Source organism: Eublepharis macularius, chromosome 5, assembly GCF_028583425.1.
Source record: "Eublepharis macularius isolate TG4126 chromosome 5, MPM_Emac_v1.0, whole genome shotgun sequence".
In the NCBI taxonomy this organism is placed as follows: Eukaryota; Metazoa; Chordata; class Lepidosauria; order Squamata; family Eublepharidae; genus Eublepharis; species Eublepharis macularius.
The window spans coordinates 14,869,802-14,882,474 of record NC_072794.1 but is presented as its reverse complement, the minus strand read 5'-3'; the positions used below and the strand labels follow the sequence as shown (position 1 = coordinate 14,882,474).

At 41.7% G+C, this 12,673-nt stretch overlaps 1 protein-coding gene across 1 annotated transcript in view; it reads right to left on the bottom strand.

Annotated features, from left to right (window-relative positions):
* Positions 1 to 7,371, bottom strand: part of LOC129329944 (ceramide synthase 4-like) — a 30,164-nt gene extending 22,793 nt beyond the window's left edge. Inside the window, exons 1-3 of the mRNA XM_054979704.1 lie at positions 7,367 to 7,371; positions 6,993 to 7,166; positions 337 to 457 (exon numbers count right to left, since the gene is read on the bottom strand). Coding sequence (XP_054835679.1) covers positions 337 to 457; positions 6,993 to 7,166; positions 7,367 to 7,371 — 300 coding nt within the window. The remainder of the gene's footprint in view (positions 1 to 336; positions 458 to 6,992; positions 7,167 to 7,366) is intronic.
* Between the last annotated feature and the right edge of the window lie 5,302 nt (positions 7,372 to 12,673).

The following is a 12,673-nucleotide window of genomic DNA, read 5'->3' as shown; positions in this document are numbered from 1 at the left end:
GCACACATCAAGAGCTTCAGGCTCACAAAGAAACCCCATAAAGGACAAGAAACAAACAAAAAATCACAATTGCCCCATTTACCTCTTGCACCAGTTCCACATGAAATTCCTGTTAGCGCACCCTGTTCACCTGCTCTGATCACCTGCTCCAGGAACAGCTAATTTGAGAGGGTTCAAATCCATTAATTTCCCTGGGTTACCCTTCAACTGTCACAGTTTAACATACTTCACAGTCTTGTTGTCAGGATAAAACTGCATAGAAGGGGTTGCCTGCTTCCCTGAGTTCCTTAGAAGGGTGGAATAAATATGTGATGTAGTGTGTGTGTGTTTACTCACCTCTGCAGGTTTCTTTCGGTGGTGTGTCTTGTAATAAGCTTCAAGCACAACATTTGGAGAAACTTTCTTTCGCACCTTCTCCTTCAGCCCCATTTTTCTGCTCAGGGGAAGAGCAATGGCCCTGCGAAAGACAGTAAACATGGGATCAGTTGGGCACCCATTTCACATCCTTCTTTCGGGGCCAGCTTTAAACACACAAAGTCTACTCCAGGGTCAGTATGAGCTACGGATCAGTAAAGCTGAATAGATTTCCCTCTCCTTTAACTTTTTAAAGCTTGATTAGGTCTTAATTTCCCTTGGCCCTGTATTCCACACACTTCTTGAGTCCTCCACTCAAATGCACAGAAATGTGAACACTGCTTTCAGAACAGTCTTTTGTACATTGCATGGCAACTCCCAGGTCCTTCCTTTGCATCTTTTGACTCCTTGACAATATTCATGCTCAGGTGACAGAGGAAACAGTTATCAGGTCCCCTGGACTCCAAACTGGGGGCTGGGGGTGTCTTGGGGGTAGGGTTGCCAGGTCCAGGTTGGGAAATTCCTGGAGCCTGGAGCAGGTGGGGTTTGGGGAGGAGAGGGGCCTCAATGGGGTATGATGCCATAGAGTTTACCCTTCAGAGCAGCCATTTTCTCCAGGTGAACTTTTCTCTGCTGCCTGGAGATCAGTTGTAATTTTGGGAGATCTCCAGCTACCACTGGGAGGCTGGCAACCCTACTTGGGGGGATCATTCCTGGCAGGACAATGATCTGAAGTACGTGGGAGCATGCTCCAGAGCTCCTGGGTCCATTCCCCACACCTCCCCCCTCCAGCCAGGTAAGAGGCGGCAGGGGGCAGAAGCTGGGAGTGGGGTATTCCCCACTTGCACTGAGGAACCCTAGCAATCCCAGGGAAAAATTAAATGTTAGAATTTCCCTTTTAGAAGCTTTTATAAAGAAGCAGTTTATCAAACTGTTAGATATTGTTTAAAACTCCTTCCCCCAAAGTGAGTCAATCTGGCTTAGGCTTGCCATGCCCCCGCCTGGAGTGGGGGATCCCCTGCTCCCACGTCCCACCCTCTGCCCCCAATTAGGTGGTGCGGCACAGTCCTGCACCCCGCAATGGCTGTAACAGGCGCTTTTGCCTATGTCTTAACTAAGCTTCCACTACTCCAAATGAAAGTTTTATCTTTTCTTTTGGATTGTGTTCAGCAACTAGTTCAAGACCTGTCAAGCAAAATTGTTCTTTGAGCCGTTTGCTTATCAGTACATTTATTTGTAAAAGGTTCTTTATTGCTTTGCTGCTTCTAATCAAAGTACTCAGACACCTGTTAGTTTCTTTTATTGAAAATACACTCTATTTTTTAATGAAGCAAGTAGTTAAAAATATATGATTATTAATATAAGTCCTACAAAAATAGAAAACAGAAAGGCAATCAGAATTAAATTTGCTAACATTTCCTAACTAACTCTTAAGTTTAAAAATAATCAAAGTTCTTACGAAATGCATAAAGATTTTCATAGCCTACATTGCAAAGATAAGAATCTCACCTAATTTTCATGAGATCTCTTCCAATCAGAACTCTAACTCATTATCTAGATTAGCATGTTTTATAGGTTATCATATGCAAATATCTATGATCTTTTCATGTAATAGCATAATAGCAAACTATGACTGGTTTAATGCTTCATTGAATATTCATAATTTCTATTGTATATCCTTCTAATTAGCCAAAAAATGACATTATATCTAACTTGCAAAACAAAGCCATAAATCTGTGAGAAATGACAGGAAGAGTTAAGATACTAGATCACTATTGGTCCAGTCTCTGATAAAGAAATATTAATCTAGATGGAGTCCACTATTTTTAATTAGCTGTCAAAAGATTAAAGCGCACCTGTCTTAGTTACCTAACACTCTAAAAAAATGCATAGACGGTTCGTGAAAAGTTTAAAAGTCCATCCAGAATACAAGCCATTACTATGTATTAGCTTAGTATTGATTAGTATAATGTGTTTTAATCTATATTATTGCAAACTGTACCCCACAGCAGGCCTGTTTGGGCCGAATCAGGCCCCACCAGGGGGGGGGGGATCCAGCCTTTTGGCGAGTGTGGGGGCGCTCCCAGGCTGCCCTCTGGCCCACGTGATGATGTCACTTCTTGGAAGTGACATTATCGCGGCAGCAAGGAGTGAGAGAGAGAGAGAGGAAGAAGAGGGGAACAAGGGAGGTAAGAGCCACTATCCCGATCTTCCGCCAGGAGAGTGAAGGGACCTGCCAACCCTAGTCTGGCCTGCAGCAGGAAAGAGAAGGCCTAGAGTGATTGAAGGAACTGCTGATTTCTTCACAGCCCCAAGCAACAGGTAGGAAGCCTGAAGAGCAGGAGCCTTTGGAAAGCCCACTCCTATAAGTGAACATTTTGGACCTTGTATTACTGGACACCAGTAGTTAGGGCTTGACTTTGTTCAGAGCACCCTTTCTAAAGGGCACTGAAGAGCCTGTCTCTACAAAGAGCGATTGTGATTAAGGTAGACCAAGGGTTGCCAGGTCTCTATAACCTCCCAAGGAAGGAGAGGACCTGAAACTTACCAGGAGAGTCACACAATAGTGACAATGCCTCCATGTGCAGCAGCAGAAATGGGAAAAACAAGCCCCCCACAAACACTGTTTTTGGACATGGAAAGATGCTTGGGAGGAAGCCAAGAGCTTTCTCTCCCTTAGTATATTCATTCTTAAGCATGAGGCATTTTATATTGTCGAAGGCTTTCACGGCTGGAGAACGATGGTGGTTGTGGATTTTCCGGGCTGTATAGCTGTCATCTTGGCATTGTAGTTCCTGACGTTTCGCCAGCAGCTGTGACTGGCATCTTCAGAGGTGTAGCACCAAAAGACAGAGATCTCTCAGTGTCACAGTGTGGAGAAACCCACCTTCCTGAGTAGATATAAATTACCTGCCAACGTCTTCTCCACACTGCCTCAGCTTCTATACAGAGCCCCAGCTGGGGGTTCTGGAAAACTCCAGTCTTTAGAAGTTGCTTAAAACAAAATTGCCTGCCTGTTGTTAGAGGTTCCTTCTTCAACATCCTCACCTACGGTTAAAGTAGAATTATCTCTACCCTAAAAAATAACCTTAATTCATAAAGCAGCCATTAACTATTGGCTGAAAATAATCTTTTGCATGTCTTCAGGCCTTTTTACTTTGGCCCATGGAGAGAGAGAGGATAATTCATGGTGCAACTTTGTATTGAGATTAGTGGCTGTCCTTGGGTTCTCAGAAGAATACTTGAGGGCCCTTGGAATCTATGCAGCCAAATTTGGAATAAAACAAAGATTGTTAGAACAGAGTACTCAAACTGGTGCTGGACTAGTAGGCATCTTGAGAACAACCTTACTTTATATGCAGTTGCTTCCCTCCCTCCAACACTTCCAGCGTATTTTTCCTATATAATGAATTATGACCAGAGAAAGGACTTCACTAAGGCATGCCTAGATATTTTAGTGCTTGCATTCTTAGAAGGCCGCTACAATGGGATTCCATATAGTAAAGAGTGGAGCTGCTCTGATTATAAGTCCATTGAGGATTTGTCCCATGTCACATTCCAGTGTCCGATATTTGAGGCTCAGCAGATTTTGAGGGCCGTTACATCCTGACTCCCAGGAATATCAGACCAGGAGAAATTAGTTTTGTTTGGCAGATAGGAACAAATCCATTACTCTCTCAATGGCCAGGTTTTCAGCCCCCATCATAAAGGTTAAAAAGATGATGCGGTGTGCCAACCCAAGCATAGCTGACCAGTGCCTGTTCTACTCTGGGTCATATACGGTGTTTTATTATTAGATATTTATACATTGATTTTATATTTTAATCCTTCTGCAAAAATACCTGAAATTTTTATTTTATTCTTTTTAAATTTTATCTTCATTGATATTTAATTTTTCTTATATTTTCGCTATGACTTTTGGCTAATGCAATAAAGATTGCTGCTAATGATGAATTAGGAGATTTATTTTATGATGTGCTTTTAAACGATCTGCTTCTCTTTTGTGGATAGTTTTTACACTATATATGTCCAATGGCTTGTTTTTAAGAATTTATTTTATATTGTGACTTTTTCAAATTTAGTGCCACCTCAAGCAGGACTCTGAAGAGGCAGCAGAGAAACATCCTAGATAAATAAATAATAAATAATATGGGTTAGGATCTCTACAGTGCCATGGAAGCTTGCTGGGTGATCTGGGACCACTCATTGGCCATTTCCGCACTACTCACCTTCATCCGGAACAGGGCTCAACGTCGCAAAAAACCTGCACAAGATAGTGTCTTCTCGCGCAAGTTTTGCACGACGTCGCGCAAAACTCGCACAAGAAGATGCTATCTTCCATGTTTTTTTCGCAATGTTGCGCCCCATTCTGGATGAAGGTGAATAGTGTGGAAACGGCCATTTTCTCTCAGCTTAACCCCCCCCCCCCGGGTGTTTGTTATGGGAAGAAAATGGAGTAGGGAAAAGAAATGTAATTTGCTTTAGGTCTTCAACTGGGGATGAAAATGCGGTATCAATAAGTGAATAAAAAGAAACAGAATGAAGATTGATACTTCCCTGGGAGCATCAAGACAAGAGAGCAAACATGGAGAGGTCTTTTTTAGATACTTTCCAATTGGAAGAGCTTTGGCAAGGGCATAGCCCTGGAAGGTAAGAAGGTAAATAGTTGGCTTGCGCTAAGCTTCTGGCATTGGAAGGTTATAAGAAAATATTTGGATGGCATGCATACCTATGGTATGATAAAATAAAAGTGGACTCTCTGTTTCTGCATCACTATATTAGAAGAAGCCTCTTCACAATCTGGAAGAAATATAAGATGTATCTGGAAGATCAAATCCCCTCTTGGGTGGTCCCGTATGAAGTAATAGACCCGAGAACTGTCGAGAACGAACAGCAACGTTTAACTTATAAGGAGATAACACAAATACAATATTCAACATTAAGAATAAAGTCACAAGAAGAATTGTCTCCTTGCTATAGTTGGTTTCAATACAGACAGATAAGGGATCTTTATAAATCGGACTGTTCAAGGGGAGGAATAAGAATGGAAAATACAGAATTGGAAGAAGTAATGCTACAAGAAGGCAAGAAACAAATCTCAAAGATCTATAAGATACTTCTAAAATGGTACACTGAGGATGAAACAGTGAAAGTACAGATGGTGAAGTGGGCAATAAATTTTCATAAAGAAATAGCAATGGAGGCATGGGAGCACTTGTGGAAGAATACAATTAAGATTACAACGTGTACAAATATTAAAGAAAATGTATACAAGATGATATACAGATGGTACCTAACACCGAAGAAAATTGCGCTGGGGAACACTAAAATGTCAGATAAGTGCTGGAAATGCAAAAAGCACGAAGGATCATTATACCATATGTGGTGGACTTGTGAAGTAGCGAAGCAGTACTGGGGAGATATAATAGAAGTAATTAATGAGGTGTTACAAACCCAAATAAATAAGAACCCAGAACTGCTGCTGCTAAATTTGGGAATGGAGAATGTCCCAGTGCAAAATAGAACATTGTTATTTTATATGACAGCTGCAGCAAGATTACTGTATGCACAGAAATGGAAAGTGCAAGAAGTACCTACTGTAGAGGACTGGATTTACAAATTGCTGTACATGGCAGAGATGGATAAAATGACAAGAAAACTTAAAGACCTAGATCCGGGACAGTATTTGGCGGACTGGGTGAAACTGAAACAATTTTTGGAAAAAAAATGGGATGTGAAAGGAGAACTGTGGCAGTTTGAGAACTTTTGAAATAAGACATTTTAAACAGAAGAGAGAAGTGACTTTACCATTAAGAATTTATATCTATTTTAATCTAAGCTTGGATTATAATATAGCAGAAGAGGGATGAAATTTAGAACTGATTTTTTAAAGAATAAGATAGGGAGGTTATGATAAGTAATACCTTTATCAGAGTATAGGAATAAGGGAATAGTTAAACAAATATACTGATGGGGCATACTATATATACTATTATGTTGGTAGATTAGATTGTATATTATATAATGAATGTGCAGTATGGTGCTGTGTGCGGTGCCACATTGGTGGCAGGGTGCACAGTAGGGGTGTTAATACATATAATGACAATAGTATATTTGATAGAATATATGTTTAAAAGAAATAGAATATGTTTAAACTAAGACTTTTGTTATATATCATATCATATCATATCATATCATATCATATCATATCATATCATATCATATCATATCATATCATATCATATCATATCATACTGGTCTATATTGAGGGGTATAAGATTTATACTATATTGATAGTATAATTGATAGATGTATATTATACTGATAGAATATTTGATAGTATAATTGATAGAAGCATGCTATATTGATAGGATATTTGATATATATGATAGAATACCTGGAAAAAAATTAGAATGTGCTTAGACTAAGGGAATTATCAAGTAATAAGAGGGGGTAAGGGTTGGAAAGCTGTTGGAAGTCGATAGAGAGGGGGGAGGAAAAGGGTGGGGGATAGGGTTAATTAGATATTGAGGGAATGTATGTATTGAATTTGAAAAGTATACTCACCAATAAAAATTTTCTAAAAAAAAAAAAATAGTTGGCTTGTGCTGACATGTTTGCAGTGGGATAACACTTGCCTTTTGAAGACAAACTCTAGGATGAGGATGAGGGCTGTAAAAGGGATGCTGAGGAGGAGGTGACGGGGCTGAGGGTAGCGAATTTCTTCAGTCTCTTTCATGTCCTCCCAGGTGAGTCCTGGAGGAAACCAAAACTCATCTTTCCACAGCCACTTGGTTATCGGCAGCATTACCCTATCAGCAAGAGGAAAAGGAAAGGACAGTAAAAATCAGCAGAATTGATCAACACAGCTTCTTTTCAGTCCATGGAAAAATTTCAGTGCTTTCTAGAAGACTGGACCGCCGCTCGAGCCCTTGATGCTCCTCCCTCAGTTCTCTTTTTGCCAGTACAAATGGAGGATGTTATCCACTACTGTTCTCCATTATTTCCTCACCTCATTCTTTAGGCTGAGGAGACTTTTTTCTCTTAAAGATTCTTTTAAAATCATCAATAGTTAATCAAGAGAGGAATAAAACTTTTTTAAACTTTATTTTTATAACTTTTCTGATAAAACACAAACAGTAAACAGGTATAACATCTTAATGTACAGAATTCAAAGATGTCATGGAAAATACAACTCTTTAAATGAAGTATAGGAATCCTACTATATAAAATGCTAAGCATATTCAAGACAACTTACTTCTTACCTTAGTGCACCTCCAGAGGACACTGCTGTGAAGGGAAGCCCAGATGAGGCAGCCAGACCTCCAGAGAGTATGCCACAGTGCGGGATCAGGTGTGGAGCAGGCGGCAATGCCTGCCCCCTGCATTCACCCAGCTGTGATCAGGAGTGAAGCAGGTGGCAATGCCCATCCCCCACCTTCAACCAGCTGGAATCAGGAGCGGAGCAGGTGGCAAATCCCATCCCCTGCCTTCACCCAGCAGGGATCAGCAGCGGAGCAGATGGCAATGCTCACCCTCTGCCTTCACCCAGCTGGGATCAAGAGCAAAGCAGGTGTCAATGTCCACCCTCCACCTTCATCAAGCTGGGACCAGGATTGGAGCAGATGGCAATGTCCACCCTCCACCTTCACACAGTTGGAATCAGGAGCAAAGCAGGTGGCAATGCCTGGTCCCCATCTTCACCCAACTGGGATCAGGAGCGGAGAAGGTGGCAATGTCCGCCTGCTGCCTTCACCCAGCTGGGATCAGGCATGGAACAGGTAGCAATGCCCACTCCCCTCTTCACCTGGCTGAGATCAGGAGCAGAGCAGGTGTCAATGCCATCCCCCACCTTCACCCAGCTGGTATCAGGAGCGGAGAAGGTGGCAATGCCCGCTTCCCTTCAACCAGCTGGGCTGAGGAGCGGGAGCAGGTGCAAATGTCCACCCCCCTTCACCCAGCTAGGATCAGGCATGGAGAAGGTGGCAATGCCCACCTCCTCTTCACTCAGCCAGGATCAGACGCAGAGCAGGTGGCAATGCCTGCCCCTTCACCTGGCCAGGATCAGGTGGCAATTCTTGGCCCCCTTCACTCAGCAGGGATCAGGTGCAGAGGAAGTGGCCATGTCTGCCCCCCCTGCCACCTTCATCCAGCTGTTATCAGTGTCAGAGGCGGAGGGAATGCCCACTTGCCCACCCTCCCCTTTCTAGAGCCTTTTGTATTTTTTCCTACAACAGGCTTGGTTGCTAGTAAAGCATAACAATCTATATACATATTATTTACTAAAACAAGACTGCGTAATTGTAAATAAGTGGGTCATGAAAGGTTCGTTGCTCTGTATACTATTGTTACCTATACAAGATGCAAACAATATTAAATACAATTTGGACACTTGGTATATGCAAACATTTAGATTGGGCCATACCTTTAATTATGGTTATGTTTGGGAAGTATGGTGCTTGACTTTGCAGTGGGTGACCAGTGGATGAATGAATGATTGATTTCGTTCATTCAGGTGAAGATGAGAGTCTTTACTCCTGGGGCGTGATGCTCCTCGAAGAGTTTCCTTAATGACTTTTAATGTGGTTATGCTAATACAACCCATGTTTGATGCACATGTTGGAGCAATTAATGCAGATGAGAGATATTTCCCTTTTATGGTATACCAAATAGGCTGATGGGTTATCCTGAGTTAAAGTGGATTTAATGCTTTATTTAAGGTTTGGCATTGGGGACAACGATATCTATATGACTTAAAAATGACTATGTTAACTTGCTTAGCACTAAAGGCTTGATCCATTTGCCCATGAGCAGGAAGGTGAAAAGGAGAAAGAGGAGAGGAGGGTGGGAGTGAGAAAGTGGTAGCTGTCCCTTGGTCCACAAGCCTGGAAGCCTTTTTCCTCCGCATATGCGAACAGGGATAGACCTCGTCTCTGGAGCCCTGGATTCCACCGCGAATGCTAGAGGTCCATCCACTGATGTAGAAAGTGTAGGCCAGCGGGTTACAGTTAGGGATGTGCACAATAAATAACCTGAGCTGTAAGAATAATGAAAACGACTGTTTTTGAGCCTGTTGAGAGGCTGTTGAGTGAAATGGTTATTGTGATTCATCATTTTCTGTTGAGTGTTACCGGCTTGGACTTGAAAGTCATTCATTAGTGGTTTTTTTTTCATTCTCATGATTTTCATGGCTTTTCTTTTCAATGGGTAAGGGGAGGTGGAAACAATCGGAGGCTCTGGGGCAGCAGTTTTGCACAGCACCAAAATCACAGAGAGTACAGTCCTTCCTCCGAACCATCAACTCATCAAGTTTCTGGCATAAACAAACAAGGGGGCACTATCAATGGGATGAGCCCGTGCTAGGTTCTTGTGGCCCTTTCTTATATGCTCAGTATAATGCCGATTACCACTTTGGGGTCAGGAGGGAATTTTCCTGCAGGCCAAATTGGCTGGTTATCCTGGAGATTTTTTGCCTTCCTTTGGGCATAGAGCAAACAAGAGAGAATCACGATATCAAGAAAAAAATACCAAGAAAAAAATCATGAAACCTAACTAAGCATAACAATCAAGAAAATGGATGTAATTAAAGACAATTTAATTTGGCTAGCACAGAAAAGTCCTTTTTTAAATCATATGGCACATTCAGAACATATACTCTTAATGATGATAGCATAATAAAGTTTTTTTACATCACTCAATCTGCCTCCTAAGAAATTTTTCTTAAAGTGCTTGTGCCAACAGTATACTCAACAGATGAACATAATTATTGCACTAGGTTGCCAGTTCTAATTGTAATATGCCTGACTATCAAGTTACAATAAAGAGGTCATGCTGAATAATACATATGTTGCAATTATTTTGTTACAAAATTACATCGTTATTGCGCTACTCCATGTACATCAAAGAATTCCCGTAGGGGTGATTAAAGTGCTGTGTTGTCAATAATTTGTTCCAGGCAAAAACAGCAGGGAGAAACCCGGATAGTAATGGCTAGAAACAACAAGCCCGGGAATAAACCGTTAGCCTGCAATTAGATTGTATAATTTTCCTTTTTAAATAAGTGCAAAAGTGCAAAAAGTGCCTTCATAAATATACAATTTCAATAAATACAATCAATCAAAATCCTTTTCCTATGTCCAGGACATGTCATTTGATATATGCTCGTTATGGATTGAGATAAAAAGGAATATTGACGGCAGTCACTCTAGAGCAATTAGCAAAATGGTGACCTTCCGGTTTTAATTGTACCCAGAAGAAGTGTGATACATAGGAAACGGGAATTGTATAATATGCTCGCATAATCCCATCGGCACAATTTTGGATATTTCTGCGACTTGTATTGGACTGGAGTCACCTCCTCCTTTAGCTTTGTGACCATCCGGACATTTACGATTGAGCCCATTGTGGCATTTACCACAGTTTCGCTGGACATAAGTATTTACCATAACGACCTGGACATAGGAAAAGGATTTTGATTGATTGTATTTATTGAAATTGTATATTTATTAAGGCACTTTTTGCACTTTTGCAATAATTTGTTCCAAACAAGTTCATTCCTAAGTGTTCCATATATAAATATAGTGGAAGACCCAAAAGTTGCTTTGTTAGAAGAAGGCGAGGCTGTGATTTATTCTTTCTGACAAATCATCTAGATCATTGATCCCATCTCTAGTATTTCCTTCTCAAAGAATCACAGACAAAATAGCAACTGCTTCATTCAGATAAGGCATGCGAAAGAGTATCGCCGCCTTTACCGGGCCATTTGATTCAAGTGTTTAGGATGCCTTCTTTCAACAATTATAGCATACGCTCCTGAAGAAGCCAAGCAGGCGCGAAATCTGCTCGCAGCCGGCGTCAGATTGAGCATTTGCTGTTTTTGCTCTACTGCTGCTGACATAATTGTACCTTGATGGGAAGGACGTTATGTGGAAATACACTTTACAGCAGCTATTAACACCTTATTAGGCTGAAGGATCGTTAAGGACTGAATAGTTCAACCCTTACAAGAACGTTAAGTTGAAACATGCCTTATTACAGCTGTGATCATCCTACCGAGGTGAAGGACTGAGAAAAAAATAGAAGACTTCTGCATTAATGTATTGGGATTGGTTTGATGAATGGAGGTATTTGTATAAAGACTGTTAGGTACCCGGAATTAGTTATTTGATAAGGTCTTTTTGTATGACTGTTAAGAATGTACTATTGTCTCCTGTATTTACGAATGGATTTATGGAAGTATTTATGAATGAGTAGCACTTTGCACTTTCAATTGCACTTAATAATTACAAATTTTCTATTAATTGTCAACCTGTTTCCTGTGGGTATGGTTTCCCTCTGTGTTCGACAGCTTGATACAGGAACGGCCGATTTTGTTTGTCATTCAGATAAGAGGCTGAGTGCTGCCTGCTCTCCATGCTGAAATAGAGCAGGGGTCATTGGGGAGGTGAGTGGGGGAGATTGCTATGAATTCCCTGCACTGTGCAGGGGGCTGGACCATGTGATCATCAGGGCCCCTTCCAGCTCTATGTTTCTATGTGTCCAATGGGGGCATGCTCCTCGTTCCACTGACTCCTATGGCGGGAAACTGCAAGCAAACCATTAGCTTGCACTCAAGCAGAAAAGCAACAGCACCGTCTTGAACTGGCCAATGACATTTGGAAAAGAAATCCTGCTTTTTACATTTTTTGTTGTTAAGGTCCATTTAAGAGGGCGGAAAAGTTCCTGTGTGTGATTCTTCCATGGGATGAGGTGTAAGGGGTGTGTACCAAGAAAGTTTCCATTTCAGGATCAGTTCCCAGGGGGTTCCAGAGTGATTGATTGTCCACCTTTTTCACTGAGATCCAAGGCAGATTACACAGTGGAAGTGAAATAAAACACAACTAACAAGGAAGACGTATTGTCGAAGGCTTTCACGGCCGGAGAACGATGGTTGTTGTGGGTTTTCCGGGCTGTATTGCCGTGGTCTTGGCATTGTAGTTCCTGACGTTTCGCCAGCAGCTGTGGCTGGCATCTTCAGAGGTGTAGCTCCAAATCCATATGCAAAAGAACCTCCTCAGGATACAGTGAAGCCTCCCGCCATTAGCATTCCACACCCTGGGAAACTCTTACAGGATGACTCAGCTCAACCCCACCCCTCCTGAGTAGATATAAATGACCTGCCAACACCTTTTCCACATTGTGACACTGAGAGATCTCTGTCTTTTGGTGCTACACCTCTGAAGATGCCAGCCACAGCTGCTGGCGAAACGTCAGGAACTACAATGCCAAGACCACGGCAATACAGCCCGGAAAACCCACAACAACCAAGGAAGACATTCTC